General features: G+C 60.2%; 3 protein-coding genes and 1 non-coding gene across 8 annotated transcripts; 1 reads left to right on the plus strand and 3 right to left on the minus strand.

The window, feature by feature from the left end:
- Positions 1-157: 157 nt before the first annotated feature.
- Positions 158-5,700, minus strand: BUD23 (BUD23 rRNA methyltransferase and ribosome maturation factor). Of its 4 annotated transcripts, XM_021541766.2 has the most exons (12): positions 5,598-5,700; positions 5,412-5,449; positions 5,116-5,211; positions 4,874-4,956; positions 4,699-4,795; positions 3,602-3,698; positions 3,181-3,231; positions 2,576-2,661; positions 2,283-2,328; positions 1,694-1,752; positions 668-757; positions 158-540 (listed from the first exon to the last, which is right to left on the minus strand). In XM_021541766.2, the coding sequence occupies exons 1-12, from the start codon at positions 5,643-5,645 to the stop codon at positions 486-488; spliced, it is 846 nt and encodes a 281-aa protein (XP_021397441.1). In that variant the 5' UTR covers positions 5,646-5,700; the 3' UTR covers positions 158-485. The 4 variants fall into 4 exon arrangements, 3 of the variants coding, with proteins under 3 accessions (XP_021397441.1, XP_021397442.1, XP_021397443.1); XM_021541767.3 differs by lacking the exon at positions 5,116-5,211; XR_013340969.1 differs by lacking the exon at positions 158-540 and having other exon boundaries at positions 748-757; positions 2,201-2,328.
- On the minus strand, positions 1,206-1,338 carry LOC116184324 (small Cajal body-specific RNA 20). The gene has a single exon (XR_004149086.1).
- Positions 5,701-5,845: 145 nt separating the features above from the next.
- Positions 5,846-8,107, plus strand: DNAJC30 (DnaJ heat shock protein family (Hsp40) member C30). The gene has a single exon (XM_021541732.3). It carries the CDS (start codon positions 5,846-5,848, stop codon positions 6,470-6,472), a length of 627 nt encoding a protein of 208 aa, XP_021397407.1. The 3' UTR covers positions 6,473-8,107.
- A 4,437-nt stretch (positions 8,108-12,544) lies between these two features.
- On the minus strand, positions 12,545-15,367 carry VPS37D (VPS37D subunit of ESCRT-I). Of its 2 annotated transcripts, XM_021541730.2 has the most exons (5): positions 15,207-15,367; positions 14,134-14,305; positions 13,538-13,620; positions 13,250-13,399; positions 12,545-13,168 (listed from the first exon to the last, which is right to left on the minus strand). In XM_021541730.2, exons 1-5 carry the CDS (start codon positions 15,327-15,329, stop codon positions 12,902-12,904), a joined length of 795 nt encoding a protein of 264 aa, XP_021397405.1. In that variant the 5' UTR covers positions 15,330-15,367; the 3' UTR covers positions 12,545-12,901. The 2 variants fall into 2 exon arrangements, with proteins under 2 accessions (XP_021397405.1, XP_031362318.1); XM_031506458.2 differs by having other exon boundaries at positions 12,545-13,399.
- Positions 15,368-16,588: the final 1,221 nt, after the last annotated feature.

Raw genomic sequence — 16,588 nt, forward strand, 5'->3', positions numbered from 1 at the left:
ATGGCTACTGGAGTAACACTTATGCCAGCAGCAACTTTGTCCTCATGGATCTAGTGTGGATCCTCTGCAGACAGAGGGGAAGCTGGCAGGGAACGTACCATATTCCCAGCTCAGTACTCCCAGCACCAAGGGCAGGACACAGGACACCAGCAAACACTTCCAACTCTTTGACTCTTTAGTGAGGAACTGGGTATCACATCCTGGCTTACCTGGAGCTCAGCTGGCTCACTGCACTCGGGAAGGTAAGTGATGGCACTGTACAGCACTGCCCAGCAGCAGTGCCAGAGCACTGCCTGCACCTTCACCAGGGAAACAGGCCTGGAAGCTTTGCTGTTTGGCAGTACCTGAGCCAGTCTGTACCTTTAAGAGCCACAATGAGCAGTCCCAGCAAGTCCCCAGGCGTGGGGTGCCATCTGTGCCATCCACAGGAGGCTCTCTGGAGGCACCCACATGCCACCTTCCATGCCAGCAGTGTCCAGGGCAGTTCAGAAGCGAGGACGGCGCTTCCGCCCCGTGTATTTGGTGTCTGCTCGCACCTCCCTGTGGGAAAAGCAGGGAACAGCTCAGCACACCTGCAGGTCACTGCAGGAGGGGAAGGAAGCAGGTTTGGTTGGACAGGTGGCAGCAGGCCAGCCCAGCCTCTGAGGCAGGACTCAGCTGGACTCACTTGCCCTGGCGTCGTCTACGCTCCTTCTTCTCCAGGATCCAGTCCCGGCTTTTCTTCACAGACTTGCCCTTGACATTTCTGAACCGTGTCCTGTGGGGAAAATGGACAGATACAGGAGAGAAACTTTGGTGTGGGGGCACATTTCTCTGCCTCAGAGGACTGTCACCCAGAACTGGGCCACAGAAGTAGTGAGTTTCCCTCCCACCACCCTGGGCAGGAGGCTCAGCCAGCGCTGGGGCAGGTGGCTGAACTCCAGAGACACTGGAGGAGGAAGATGATTCCAGCCCTGGCTCAGAGCTGAGGGATCCTGACCTATGAGCTCCAGCAGTCCAGCACACCCCCAGGCCATACCCCATGTCACACCAGCAGCATGCTGCTCTCTGGGATCTCGGGGCATTACAGGCTCATGCACAACCACCTTCCCCTTGCCTGCTCTGCTCCAAACAAGGCAGACAAAGTCAGGCTTCCTACAACATTCCCAGCTCTGCTACTGCCCTCCAAGACCAGATACCCCTTAGACTAAGTGAGCAGATAACAGCAATGTAAGAGGCAGGAAAACATGGCAGCCACAAGCTCCTGGCAGCCACGACAACTTTCCTCTGGTTTTTGTTTTGTCTCTCCCAATGGCTGCAAGAGGGGCTCCTCCCTGCACCACTGCTGTGGGAAGAGACCTGGCCAGCAGCAGAAACCCCCAGGCCACATCTAAGACTTGGACAGGAGTTAAAAGGGAATGTCAGGACTCAGGCACTGGAGCCTGCCTCCATGGCTCCATCATGAGCCTGTAAACATTCCCTCCCCCACACCACTGCCAGCTGGAGAGCCCAGTGCTGGGCTCAGCCACAGCTCTAGGGAAAGCACCTGCAGCCCCATGGAAGAGTCCTGGGACTAACTGTTTTGTGAGTCCTCCCTGGCCTTCCCCTCCCATTGCTTCTCACACAGCAGCAGTGTGATCCCCAGTAAAGCTCAGCCCCCAAAGGCCCCTACTCCTTGTTGGGCAGGACCTGCAGCCTCACCCCCACACCATACCTCTCATTGGTGAACTTTGCCTGGTGCAGCTCTTCACTGGCACACTCGGTACCAAGGCCCTGGAAAGCAAAATTGGGAAGTTGTGTTCTCCTCTGGACCAGGCACAGCCTATCAAAAGTAAGGGGAATGCAGGGATCTGCAAGGGGAAGGACCAGAGCAGGAACAAACTGGTCTTCCAAAAATCGTGGCAAAAAAAGGCAGATGTCAGAAGAACAGCTTTAAAGAGGGAAGGGTTAGATTGGATATGGGAAGAAATTCTTGCCTATCAGGGTGGTGAGGCTCTAGCTCAGGCTGTCCTGAGCAGCTGGGGCTGCCCCATCCCTTGAAGTGCCCAAGGCTAGGTTGGACAGGGCTTGGAGCAACCTGGGATAGTGGAAGATATCCCTGCCATGGCAGGGGTGGAACAGGATGAGCTGTAAGGTCCCCTCCAACCCAGTCTGTGATTATATGAGAGCAGGGCTTGGTGACTGGCAGAAAATGCATAAATGAAGTCACATCTGCACTCACAGAGCTGTTTGGCTCCCACACTGCCCACAGCTCCTCCACATCATCCAGGACAGCAGCTCTGCTGCCTCATGGAGACCCTCACCTTTGGTAATGTGCCAGATGTCCCAACAAAGAGACAGAGGAAGAACCTGAAAGAACAAGAATAAGGAGCATAAATGTGGGATTCAGCCTGTGAGTCTCAGTCCCCAGGCAAGACTGAGATGGTTTATAACAGAGTCATATCTAAACTTTAACCTCTGTCCAGAACTGTATAACGGGAGAGAGAACAGCTCAGGGAAAAAAAAAAAAAAAAAAAAAAAAAAAAAAAGGAAAAAAAAAATAAAGACTGGTAAACCCACCCTTTACCCCAAACACACACAGAGATCCAGGACTCACTTCTTGGCTTTGGCACTGTTGGGGTAATCCACCACCATTCCCCCTGTAAATCCAGCTCTCATGGCTTGGGCTGTGATGAGCTCCAGCTGGGAAAAGCAGCAGGTGCAAAGTTAATTACCAGTCATCCCCCAGGAAAGCCCAAGAGACCTCTGGGAGCACCACACCTAACTGGGCATTCCCAAGAGGGACTGCTCCTCCTCCTGCTAAGCTCTGCACCCATCTCTGGTTCTGCAGTCCCATCAAGAGACCAATTCCCTGCCTTTGTTGCTTCTCCCTCCTCCTCAGTCCAGCCTAGGTTAGCTGGCACAGCAGACTCTCTAGGAGAGGGACACTGGGCTGGATTTTCCAAACCTGAGTTAAGCCACTCTTCAAACCCACACTCACATTGTATCCCACCACTTTAAGGCTCAGCCAAGACAAATCTCTGAAACAACAGAACCTCTACAAGGTTTCCTCCTTACAAGTTATTTTCCTGGGCTCCTGAAGGGCTTTAGAAGTGGTAGGCAAGACAGAGACACTGCCTTGATGTGGAAGAACACGATGCATTCAGATCCCCAGAAGATTTCTCTGCCTGTACCCCCTCCCAGCTCACTGATGGGCTGTACCTGCTCGGAGTTCTCGGGGTACAGCTGCAGCACAGCTCGGGATCCTCGGGCCTGCAGGAAACAGCTGATCACACCTGTCCCAGTGCAGGTCACCCCCTCTGGCTCCCCATGCCAGCCCCAGACATGAGCTCCCTCCTCCCCAAAACCTCCAGGACAAGGCTCCCAGGAGAGGTGCCCAGCCCACAGAGCCAGTGAGGCACTGGGGAACACCAGGTATCCCAGAATCATGGACTGTTACGTTGGGAAAAGACCACCAAGACCATCAAGTCCAACCTTGATGAAAAGAGCACCAGGCAGTGGCTGCTCCTGCCAGTCCTGCTTCAGAGCAGCAATTACTGAAAACAACCTGACTTGAAGTACCTTGCTAAAAAGCAAAGACATAAGAGCAGCAGAGACTTGGCAGGCAGAGGGTGGCACTTACCAGGGCAGTGTAAAGAGTGGAGAAGAATTTGTAGAGGCGTTTGGGGGGGCTGTGTGACTTCTTGTCAGCATTACAGAGCCACTGCACCGCAGAAATACTGAAAGGAAAATAAGACCCTCATGACAGCACCACTGGTTCCTTCACAGAGCTTGCCACCTCCCTTTGAGCTGAATTCCTGCACTAGGCATGTGCTGGGCCTCAGGGAAATTAAATAATTTCCTCTGTGTTGCTTTGCCTTCTGTTTCACAGCTACACAAACCCCTCTGGAGGCTCACTATGCCAAAACTTAACAAGGTGCATAACTTAAAGGACAAAAGCACCACCAAGCATCCCCTTTAGTCCAAGTGCTCAAATCCTAAAATGACAGATGCTTTGAGTTGAAAGAGACCTTTTATCTCAGCTTGTTCCAGCCCCTGCTGTGGGCAGGAACACCTCCCACAAGACCAGGTTGCTCTAAGCCCTGTCCAACCTGGCCTTGGACAATTCCAGAGATGGGGCAGGCACAGCTGCTCTGGGCAACCTGTGCCAAGGCCTCAGCACCCTCACAGGGAAGAATTTCTTTTGTGTATCTCACCTGAATTTTCCCCCTTTCAGCTTGAACCCCTTACTCCTGGGTCCAATCATTACAGTTCCTGAGGGATGCTGGAGAGCTCAGCTGTGTCCCTTGCCTGGCCAAGCAGGTTTTCCCAAGGAGCAATCTAAAACAGAGCTTTTGGCTCAGCAATGGACAGCCCTTGCTTCTTCCCAGCTGTTCTCTAAGCAGGTAAGTTTCCCTGTCCCCTTCATCCCAAAGCCAAGCATCAAACCTTGATCCAAAAACTGACTTTTCTACGCTGACAATACCCCCAGTTTTACTTTCTTTCCTTCAACAAAACTCCCAGCTCACCAGCACAAAAAGAATAAGCATCACTTGGGAAGCAGCTGTCACAAGCTACTTCTAACATGCAGAATTTTGGAGGTTTGTCCTGGAGTGATGGAGCCAAGCTGCACAGAGCAAAGAGAGTGGCTGACAAGGCCAGTGCCTCTCACCTGTGACTGACCAGGTGTGCATCGGGGTGCTCTGGGGATGCCAGGAGAGCTCAGCTGTACAGACTCACCTGATACAGCCATCAAACATGCCAGGCCTGAAGGGAATGCCATGACCCACATCTGCCAGGAGAAGGTCTCCTTCCACCTCCCTCTCCACGGCCACATCTGCACAGAAAACAGCCCAGGCAATCAGCTGCCACCCTTGGGGCCTCTGAGGGTCTCCTCAGGGGAGGTTGTGCTCACCCAGCATGGCAGGGCTGATGTCCATGCCGATCCAGTAGTGACCCTCCTCGGAGATGTAATCCCCACTCAGCCCTGAGCCGCAGCTGGAGGGAGGAAGGGGAAACGCTGGGCTCACGGGGCTGCTCTGAGGCTGTGCTGGCCACACAACCCCAGCGTCCCAGCAGCCCACAGAAGACCCTGCTGCTGTGGCATCGGGCCACCCAGCCCCAGACGTGCCACGGAGGCGGCAGAGCCCCGCTCACCCCACGTCCAGGAGGAGGCACGGGCGGTCCTCGGGCAGCCCCAGCAGCTCCACGGCACGCTCCGACATCTGGGACTGGATCTCCACCACGCGGGAGCTGAGGCACGGCACAGCGTGGGCGAGGGGCGACAACCCCCGCACCGCCTCCCGGGGGTACCCCCGGGAGGCGGTGCGGGGCTTGTCGCCCCTCGCCCCCCGGCAGCATCCCCACCGCTCCCGGCGGGATCCAGCACCACCCCCAGCCCCGGTGGGTCCCGTCCGTGCCCGCCCCACGACCGGCAGCTGCTCCCGCCGTACTTCTGCGTGTACTTGCGCGCCTCGGCCTCATCGTAGAACTGCAACGAGAGAGCGCGGCCGCCGTGAGGCCCGGCCCCCGGCGGGGCCCGGTTCCACCGGCGGAGCCCGGTTCCCCAACAGGAGCCCAGTTTCCCCTAGCGGAGCCCGCTTCCCCCGGCGGAGCCGCTCCCGTCCGCCGCCACTCACCAGCTCGGGCGGCCCGCGGTGCTCGGGCCGGCGGCCGCTGCCCGCCATGCTGCGCGCGCGTGCCGGCCCGGTGCGTGCACACGTCACTTCCCCGCGCCGTGCCGCCCCGGTGCGTGCACACGTCACTTCCCCGCGCCGTGCCGCCCCGGTGCGTGTACACGTCACTTCCCCGCGCCGTGCCGGCCCGGTCGGTGCACACGTCACTTCCCCGCGCCGCGGCACGGCCCCGGGCGGGCGCTCAGGCCGCCATGGGGCCGGCGGCGCTCGCGCGGCTGCGGCGCCTCCTCCCCGCGGCCCCGCGGCCCGGCCGCGCCCCGCCGCCGTCCCGGGCCGCGCAGACGGGCGCCGCCGGACCCCCGCGGCCTCGCCGCGACCTCTACGAGGTGCTGGGGGTCCCGCCCACGGCGACGGCGGCGCAGATCAAAACGGCGTACTACGAGAAGTCGTTCCGCTACCACCCCGACCGCAACGCCGGCAGCGCGGCCGCGGCCGAGCGCTTCGCGGCCGTCAGCGAGGCTTACCGGGTGCTGGGCAGCGCCGCGCTGCGCCGCAGGTACGACCGCGGGCTGCTGAGCGCCGCGGAGCTGCGCGACGCGCCCCGGCCCTCGGGCCGCGCCGCCGCCGCCGCCCCGCCGCCGCCCCGCGCCGCCGCCGCCCGCCCCGGGCCCGTCCCCACGCCCTTCGACTTCGACGCCTTCTACCGCGCACACTACGGGGAGCAGCTGCAGCGGGAGCAGCTGCTGCGGGCGCGCCGGGAGCAGCTGCGCCTGCGGCGGGAGGAGACCGCGGCACAGGGACGCCTGCGGGTCTTGTCCGATCTCTCCATCGGGATGCTTTTCTTCCTGGGGATCGCTCTCCTCTACGGCCTCAAGTGACGGCGGGGCCGTGGCGGGGCTGGGCAGCCCCCGCGGTGTCACCGGGAGCCTGGCGGCGGGCTGGGGCCGTGCCCTGCAGCGCCCTGTGCCTGCTCTCCAGCCTGTGACATTGCACTCTGCCAGCGTGACCTTCAGGGACAGGAATCCATCAGCAGGTTCCACAGGCTGTGAGCTGGCCCCTGCCAGCGTGACCTTCAGACACACGGTGCCCCTGGATGCCCTCTGTGGGCACAGCCTGGGCCAGGCCGTGCTGTGCCACTCAGCGTGACCTCGCAGAGGTGCTGCAGGAGCTCTGGATGTGCCCCCTCAGCCAGTGCCACCTGCACAGTGCCTGACAAGTCAGCACAGTTGCTGCACTCTGGACTGGCATGTGTCCCCTCCTTTGGCACAGCTGTGTGACCTTGGTGTGCCTGCAGAGATTAAAGGCTGTCAGAGGTGCTGTGTGCTCTGTGTGTTCAGGGTTGCATTCACTGGTGGCTCTGCTGATGCCAGAGCTGTGCTGTCACACCTGCTGTCACAGCATCTCTGGGAAGCTCCTGATGTCCCACTGCATCAGCCTGCTCGGAATGGCAGGGACAGGAGTCCTAGATCCAGACTTGAGGAATGAAACCCGAGCCCACACTGGCTCATGCCCTGGTCAGTGTGTGACATTGCCTGGAGGTGTGGGAAGGCACTTTGGTGAAGTCCTCTGTCCTGTCTAGGGCCTGCCAGGAATTTCAGACATCCCCTCCCTCTGAGGTTTTTGGCTGTGGTGCACCTGTGAGCACCAAGTGCTATTCTCTGTATTTTACACCTGTCTGAGCATCATTTGCACAAGAGTTTTTGCCTATTTAAATAATGGAGTGTTTTAAAAACTAAAGATTGTATTTCTCAGAACCTTTTCTCTGTCCTTGGGTGAAGGTTCACCTGTGCTATGTTGCTGCTACCTGAGCTGAGGGAGAGAAGCTTCATGGCAGTGGCCTGAGCGTGCCAAAGACTGTGTGGGACACTGGGTTTGTTGTCAGTGGGCTGAGCAGGAGCCCAACCCTTGTTCCCTCACCACGCAGACCCTGGGTTGTGCTTTGTCCCAGCACAAGAATGTTACAAGTGAGTGCCCTGTGTTTTCCACTGTGGATTTCTGTGATGCTCAGAGCTGAGGCAGTGGCACAGCAGAGACCACCGTGCCTGCTGGCTGTGCAGGATTGCTCTCTGCCTGCTCCCAACAGCCTTGTGCCACCTCCAGCTGCACGCTAGAGGCTGGACTAAGAGCCCAGGGGCAGATTGAGCTTTCCAGGATCCTCACTGGGTGCCAGCCTGTCCCTTCAGCTGGGATCACAGCACTGGATGTCATCGTGGGAGACATAGGAGCCTGGTGTGCCCTGGCTGCAGAGGGAAGCTCCCTGGAGTTGTGGCTCTGGCACCTGCTGATGCATTGTCTTGCTCATCTTCATTCTGTAAAGCAAATCACTGCAAAGATCAGAAGTAGCTTTTTGGGCAGAGTTTGGCAGGAAATATTAATTTCCAGGATGGAAAAGCCAGCCATGTCCTCTAGCTCCCACCCAAACAGGGGGTTTGGCAGTTCCTGCTGCTGGTTCTTCCTCTTCCTCCTCAGGTCTCTGTGATGTATCTTGAAGATTAAAGACATCCAGCCATAAACTGGTGACAAAATGACACATCTTTCTTTTGGTGGGCCTGGGTGGTAAATATTCCTTGCACTTTCTGGAAAACATGGCTGAGGACAGGCAGGTGTTTCACATCCTGACTTCAGCCAGTGAAGAAGAGGGCAGGGAGGGGAGTTCTCTTTGCTTTGCTGGGAAGGGGTGGGCATGCAGCCTGCAGGCAGCAGGGCAGGGTGGCCTCTGGAGCACCATGGCCATCCCTGCTGCTGCTGGAGGTCCTGTTCTGTGCTGCCTGACACCCAGGGGTGGCTGTGCCCTGGTGACAACATCCCCTGTGCTCTGCACTCACCTGCTGCCTGGACAGAGGAGGGTGCCCTAAAATCTCCAGTGTCACCTTTGCTCTGGTCAGGCCTGAGTGCTCCTCTGCTCTGAGAAGGACTTCAGGAGCTTGGGCAGCAAGTGGCTGGAGCTGGGCCAAGTGCACAGACTGCCTACCAGCTCCCAGCCTAGCACTGTCCTGCTGTCCTGCCCCTTCTTCTCCTTGTGTCAGTAGTGTCACTGTATTCTTGTCCCCCAGTTGTTTCCTTGATGGAGAGGTGCCAGGAGCAGCTGGGATTTGTGCTGCTTTCCTTCAGGCAGGTGAGCACAGCCTGGGTGGATGGTGGCAGGGGCTGTGAGCTGTACAGGATTGGAAGATGAGCAGAGGATAAAGCTCAGTAATTCCCTGTGGCCTTTACATCTCAGGAACCAGGATGCATCCTTGGGGACACTGACACACGGGGTTATTCCTGTGAGAACAGGAGCCCCCCTTCCTGCAGCTGGGCCAAGGCAGCCATCAGCAGGGGTCACAGCAGGGAACAGCTGCTACTCCCAGCTCCTTTTCCTGCTTTGAGGATGTATCCATCCCTAGAACACAGACTGCAGCAGCAGCTGAGCTGTCCACAGCCCCTCCTGGCCTGTGCCCTCGGGTGGGGTGAGGTGGCAGTTTCACCTGGGGACCTCACCGTGAGCATCCAGAGGCCTTTGCTGGGAGGAGTGTGATGTTCACAGCAGGGATTTCTTCCTCCTCAGTCTCCAGCCCACTGGGGCTATTTTTACACATATTTTAGCATATCCTACCCCTCACTTCCTCGCCCTGTGGCTCCACATTTCACTTGCCTGCAAGTGAAATTGTATTGCATTCATGTTGGATGTTTGTCCTCTCTCTCAGCCCTGGCACCAGGTTTTGCCAGCTGTGTCACCAAAAGGAACTGCCCAAGGGTGAGCTGGTGGTGGGGCCTCAGCCATCACCCCATGCCCACCCATCCAGGCCTGGACTGCTCTACCCTGCACCTTCACCCCCGGGGTTATTTTGCTGTTTCTCATTCCCACCCTTAAATCACTGACAGCAGACATCAAAGGGAAGCACCAAAATCTGAGCAGTTAACATCCACTTGGGAATTTGATGCTGTGACAAGCTAAGGAAATCTTAGCACGCCACAGTGAAAGTTAAACAAGCTGGATGGAGCCTGATGGGCCTGTACTGAAGTCTTCCAAGGTCAGTGCAGACCCCACTCCTACCCCAGCCCCTTTTTATGGGCTGACATCCCCATAATTGCAGTTTTGGGGTGCTGAGCTGCCCTCCCTCAGCTGGTGGGTGCTTCAGCCTGGGAGTGTGGGGTCTCAGGGCCTCCTGCAGTAGCTGGCCAGCTCTTTGGAAAGGAAGGGGTCAAACCTGGCTGCAGGCAGATCTTTGTGCCAGCTGGGCTGGGGACATGGGCAGGAACAGGGAGCTGCAGGCTGGGGGAGTCCTGAGCAGCAGTAAGGGGTGGCTATCAGCCTCCACCCCCAAAAGGGGCTGGCCTGGCAGGGATGGGGGTGAGGGGACAGTCCCTGGTACAGCCCCAGCCCCCACCTGTGTGGGCAGAACTCTGCACCCCAGTCCTGCTGCTGGTGGCTCTGCCCTCCCAGGGAAGGGCTGCTACGGCTGGCAGCACCCGAGCATGGGGGCAGCTCCCCCTCCCTTCAGCAGCATCCCCTGCGGCCACTCTTGGTTAATGGAGTTAATTGTTAATAGACCTCCCTCAGCAGCCCCGTGCCTGCTCCGGGGGCCCCAGCTGGGGCACACTGGCACCCCCTTCCTGGCTGCTCCTACTCCAGGTTGTACCCCTTCTGCACCCCATTGCCTGGGGGCTGTGGCTCATGGGATTCCCGGGGGGAGTGGGGCCACCCCTCTTCTCCCAGCTGCTCTGCTCTGCTCCAGGGCTGGGGGCTGCTCCTTATCCAGCCTGGCTCTCACAGAGCCAGGGATGGGGGCACCCCCAGCTCCCTGCCCAGCTCTGGCTGCACCAGCTGGCAGAGGGGCTGGGCTGGGCCCAGGCTGAATAAATGCAGAAATAAATGCAGGTGCACACCCAGTGGCAACCTCTCCTCCTCCTCCTCCTCCCCAGGGTGAGCAGGAGCACCTTTACCCTCCTTGACTTCATCCTGCAGAGCAGGGACAGGCAGGCAGAGCCACTGTGCGGGCAGGAGGGGCAGAGGGGGTCACCCTGTCTACTGCCAGCTTCTGCCTGAGCCAATGTCCCCAGTCTGCTGCCCTTGTCCCCAGTCCCAGCTGGCCTATGGAGGGCCTGGAGCTGTGGGTGGCAGTGGACAGGCAGATAGCCCTCAGTCCCCAGGGATAAAGGGTGCACCAGGGTGCACAGACACCCTCTGCCAGGATCACCACAGCTGGGGTGTCCAGCCACCCAGCTGGGGCCAGCCAGTGTGTGCTCCAAACTGGAAAACTGGACAGGACCAGCTGTGGGGTGGCAGGAACCTCCCCAGGGCAGGGGCTCACCTGGCTTGGCAGCTTCCCAAAGCATCCCAAGGTTCTCTCCCCTGAAGTGGGGTGGTGGCCAGCCCAGCAGGACCATGGGGTTGCCAGGACCTCCCCAGTGCTTCTTGACCTTGCCTGGGGTGCTGCAGGGCTCCTATGGACTGACAGACAGATGGACCACAGCAGCAGCAGCTTACCTGGGTGCTCAGACTGTCACTGCTAGTGCTGCAGCTCTCACAGACACACTCACCTTCCCCAGCCTGCAGAGGCAGCTGCTCACCCCAAGCCCTCATTCATGGGGCCACTGGGGTGCCTCAGTACCTGCACAGGGCCAGGGAAGTTTGTCCTGGAGCTGGTGGCAGACCCTACCCAGCCCTGGGGAGCTGTGCAGGGCACTGCCTGGGGAGATGCACTGCAGGGGCCTGGCCAGTTTTTGGGTGGTTTGGCTGCTCATGCCCCATCTCATGCCTCAGTGCTGTGCCTGGTTCCCTGTGGCAGGGCAGTGACAGCCCACCAGCACTGCCTGGGGCTGGGGCTCAGCCCAGGCAGGTGAGCACAGAGCCTGGCTGGAAAACATTACCAGGCTGAGCCCAAAGCAGGACTTAGGAAAGCAGCAGGAGCTTTGTGAAACTCCAAATAGTCCAGTGACTACCACCTCCTCACATGCCAATAAAGGCAGAGTGCCTGGACCCCTATTTATGCTAGTTTTAAACCTGCTTGAACTGGTAATACTGGAATATTAGCCATAAATGAGGGCTGAAGTTTGGCATAAGGCCCGGTAGCCTCAGTGGGGGAGGGTGATCAGACACTGAAAGCTAATGACCTGTATTTTGGGGTGTTTTGTAGCCTGAGCCAGGGCTTCTGCTGCTTGGGATGATTTCCAAGCAGTCTATGTACCAGTGGCAAGATGGGCAAGCAGTTGGAAACGAGGAAAAGAGTTATACAGCCAGACAGGCTCCGAGAGCAGAAGAAGAGTCTGAATCCAACCCAAAAGCTAAAAGCAGCACAATGGACATGCCACAGCAGGAAACAATTACCCCAGGAGGCTGCAGCTAGGGGAACCAGGCTGTCTCCTGGGGGATGGGGAACACCACCCCTCGGACTCACCATCTGCTGTGTGATACTAAGGAAAGGAACAGAGGAACCTGGGATGAAACAGGCTGAGAGCTCAGGCCTCCTGTCACTTTATCCATTGAGGGCTGGTGGAATGGGGGAGGTGGACAAGGAACAACAAAGGGCACAATGGCCCCTGAGGGGATGAGAAAGGTGGACACAAGTACAGGCTGAAGTGACCAGTGGCTGCAAGCTGTGAGCAAGCCCAGCTAGCCACAGGGTATAACCCTCCATGGGGCTTTGCTGCTTGCACAAAGCATCTCTGGGCACCAAAAGCCTTCCCCATGTGCAGGGCCAAACCAGTCCCTGGCACCTCTCTTGGTGCCCCACTGGTCCATGACACACTGGGCAGGCTCTGCACCCCTTGCAGGAGCTCTCAGCTTCTCCAGGGAGGTGATGTCCTGAGCTAAGTGCAAAGGAAAGGTCTGGGGGCTCCTCAGGCTTCAGGACCCTCCTTGGCTGCCAGTCACCTCCAAGCCTGGCAGGTACTCCCTGGTAACCCTTTCCTCCCTGCCTGTTCCTAACCAGAGCCAAAGGGCAGAGCACAGAAAGAGCACACACAGAGCATGGAAAGAGGCTTTATTTAGGAAGCATGTGGCACACCCAGTGCTCCTGTGCCTTTTCCCTGCTTTCCCTCCCAGCTGAGCCCACTGACATCCCTATGAGCCACCCACCCCCACTTCCTGTCACCTTCCTCCTGCTGTGGATGCAGAGACCTCCCCCTGGCAGCTCCCCAAATGCGGGACCCCCTACCCGGCCATGGCACCTGCCCCAACCAAGTACCTCCATCCCTCTGGGAGCACCCACCCATGTGCCTGCCCCACAGACCCTTTGGAGCTGTACCTACACCACCCCCCACCCCTGATGCTCCCGCCCAGCCCCCGGGAGGCTCGGGAGCAGGGACATCCCCACCCTGTCCTGCTACCGGTGCGGCGGCTCCTGCTCCTGCTCCTGCTGCTGCCCGCGGCCGGCCGGGGGGCTGAGCACCGGGATGTGTCCAACGAGGCGCAGGGGAGAGCCCAGGCTGGGCTTCTCGGAGCAGGGAGATGCTGGCTGCTGTGCCAGCGCCGGGAGATGGTGCTTGGGAGGTGCAGCCGGCACGGGAAAGGGCGCGGCAGCTTCCGAGGGGATGAACAAGGCAGGCACAAAGCCGTAGGACAGATCAAAGGCTTTGGGGGCTACTCCACTCTGCAAGGGGGCAAGGCGGGCTGGTGCCATGCTAGCTGGGGCACCTGGGCACCCCGCAGGGCCCACAGGGTCCCTGCCCACCTGGTCCTTCTGCGCCTGGTCCTTCTGCAGCAGCTCCTGCAGTTTCTCCAGCTGTGTCCGGCAGACGTGGGAGCGTGTGCGGCTCTGGCAGAAGGACTCCAGAAAGGACTCGAGGGGCAGGTCCTGGGCCAGGAACTGTTTTATCTGTGCCTGTGGGATGGACAGTGGGACTAGAAGGAGCACCCCCTAGATCCTGGGCTGTTCTGCAGGCTCTGGCACATGGGAGGGCATGGAGAGCATTTCCTGGTAATGAAGGGACAACAGCACAGGGGGTCTCTGCTAACTCACCTCTGACTCTGCTTCGGAGGCATCAAGCTTGGCTTGGAGCTGGCCCAGGGCACTCTGTGGGCTCCACTTCTCCAGGTAAACCTCTGTGTGTCAGAAGGGGATGGGGCTGCCAACCTTCCTCTGGATACCCCTGCTGCTAGGGTTGCTGTCTTTCCCATCCCCAAACATCAGCTCCCCACTCCTTGCACTGCAGCCCTCCCAAACCCATCCCTGGAGCCACCTGCACACCACGGCTTCCATCCCACCCTGGCACAGGTTGCCCAGAGAAGCTGTGGATGCCTCATCCTTGTTATTGTTCAGGGCCAGGCTGGACTGGGCTTGGAGCAACCTGGTCTAGGAGAAGGTGTCCCTGCCCACAGCATAGAATGGAATGGGATGATCTTTAAGGTGCTTTCCAACCCAAATGATTCTGTGATTCCATGACTGGTCCCAGCTAAGAATTTGCTGTGTCATAGGGAGCATCACCTCCCACCACTCCTGATGATGGCTGAACCATTTCCCTGGGGTAGGGTCAAGAATGCTGAGCCCACCTGGACCCTCATATTAACAGGGGTTGCTCTGGATGTGCCTCAGCCCATAGGCTGCACCCCACTCACCCAGGCGCTGCTGCTTGTCCCAACACGCCTCTCGGATCTCCTGCAGCTCCTGGTACTTGATGGCCAGGGAAGCCTTCCCATCCTCCAGCCGTGGGCGCAGGGACAGATTCACCCTGGCCTGAGTGCAGTTTGAAGCCAAACACATTTCCCGCTCCAGCTGTAGACTCTGGAACTGTGGGAATGGCATTGGGGCCGTGTGTGTCAGCAGTGAGAGAAATGGGCAGAACCAGTCATATCCAGCACCTTGCTGGGCGGGGGGCAGCGTCTATCGGGGGTGAATCCTCTATTTCTGCACTGTCTCCATCCCTCTGCTGTGCCTAGAAAGGGGGTGCATCCCGGGGGAATGCAGTCGGGCTACGCAGGCTGGCTAAACCTGACCGCGGCAATCTCAGCGCCGGCTGCCCAGCCCCTCTGCAGGGAAAGCGCTCGGCAGAGGACATGGATGTCACGGAAGGAACACGCACCCTCCCCTCGCTGCGCACACACCGCCTGCACTCGGGGCCACCGAGGGAAGACGCTGAAATCGGGCCGAGAGCGATTCCACAATAACCTGCGCCCGTTCCCGCAGCGGAGCCGGGAGAGCGCGGGGCTCATCCGGCTGCGGGAAACGAGACCGGGCTGGAGGGCGGGCGGAGGGCCGGGGCCTCATCGGATCTCGGAGATGCAGCGGACGGGGTTTGGTGCCCGTGGGTTTGGTGGCCGTGGGTTTGGTGGCCCGGGGCTTCGGCACCGGGAGCCCCGCGCGGCCGCGGCCGGGCCGCCCGGGCGGAGGTTCCCCCGCCCCGCCGGTGGCTCTGCGGCTCCCCCGGAGCCCTCGGGATTACGGGCGTCAGCATAAGGGCAGCGGGCGGCGGAGACAGCCGGCCCCGCAGTGCCAATTCCCGGGCCGCGGGCGGCTCCGCCTTGCGCAGCGGGACAGCCCCGGCGGAGCGGGCGGCGCACGGCTCGACCCTGCCGGCTGCGGGACAGCGGCCCCCGGCCCCGGCCGTACCTTCCCGGCCCCCCGGCCCCGGCCGTACCTTCCCGGCCCCCGGCCCCGGCCGTACCTTCCCGGCCCCCGGCCCCGGCCGTACCTTCCTGCTGAGGCGGGCGGCGCGCTGCAGCCGCGGCTCGTCCTGCAGCAGAGCCCGGAGCTGCGCCGTGCTGAGCGCCCCGAGGCGGCGCGGGGAGCCGGGCGGCGCCGCGGGCCGGGACATGGGCCGGCTCCGGGATCGGCACCGGGATCGGCACCGGGATCGGCACCGGGACCGGCACCGGGACCCCCGCCCCCGCCGCCGGGAGCCGCGCGCGCCGCCCCCGCCGGTCTTAAAGGAGCCGCAGCGGAGCGCGGAGCGCTCCCGCCGCACCGCGCCGCCCCCGCCCGGGACAGCGGCGCTGCTCTCGCTCCGCGCACCCTGCACCCGCTGTGGGCAACCTGCTCCCTCTGTGAGCGCCCTGCTCCTGCTGTGAGCACCCTGCACCCGCTGTGGGCAACCTGCACCTGCTGTGAGCACCCTGCACCCGCTGTGAGCGCCCTGCTCCCGGCTGCGCGCACCATGCACCCGCTGCCACCAACCTGCACCCGCTGCGCGCAACCCGAACACTCTGTGAGCACTCTGCTCCCCGCTGCACGGATCCTGCACCCCGCTGTGGGCAACCTGAACCCACTGTGGGCAACCTGCACCCTCTGTGCGCACCCTGTACCCACTGTGGGCAACCTTCACTGACTGTGCGCATCCTACTCCTCACTGCACGGATCCTGTACCGGGCTCTGTGCATCCTACACCCCCCTCTGTGCATCCTGTACCCTCAGTGCACAGCCGCTCTGTGCAGCCCGCAGCCCTCTGTGCGTGTCCCCCACACCGAGTCCCTCCTGCCACCACCTCGGGTTCACCACTTGTCACTGCCCCGCGCTGCCCTGTGACAGCCTGGTGCCCTGTTACCCACTGCCTCGGGAGAGGTGGGACCATGGGGCACCCTGTCACCGGGGTACCCTGTCCTTGGGCACCCTGTCCCTTTGGGCACCCTGTCACCAGGGCACCTGTCCTTGGGGCACCCTGTCACCTGGGCACCCTGTCCCTGGGGCACCCTGTCATCAGAGCAACCTGTCACCAGGGCACCCTGTCCCTTTGGGCACCCTGCCCCCTGGGCACCCTGTCACGGCTGGTCTGTGCAGCCCCTTTGTCCCCTGAGGAAGGCTGCCCCACTTGGACCAGGAACTGCTGCCACAGGGTCACTAAATGTTTGCAGGGATTCAGAAACCTAGAAGAAAAATTCCAGGACCCTTCTAACAGCCATGTCTCCTTGCTCTACCAGCTTCTGACCCTGGCACAGGAGAGTTGCTCTTCCAGCCAGCACAAATCCAGGCTGGAGCTGCTCTGTGGATCCCCTCCCTATGCTGTGCAGACCACAGGGCCTTTACCATAATTTAACTGGGTCTAATTTTCTTACATTGATGAGAAACACTCAAGGCTTT

This window comes from Lonchura striata, chromosome 20 (genome assembly GCF_046129695.1).
Source record: "Lonchura striata isolate bLonStr1 chromosome 20, bLonStr1.mat, whole genome shotgun sequence".
In the NCBI taxonomy this organism is placed as follows: Eukaryota; Metazoa; Chordata; class Aves; order Passeriformes; family Estrildidae; genus Lonchura; species Lonchura striata.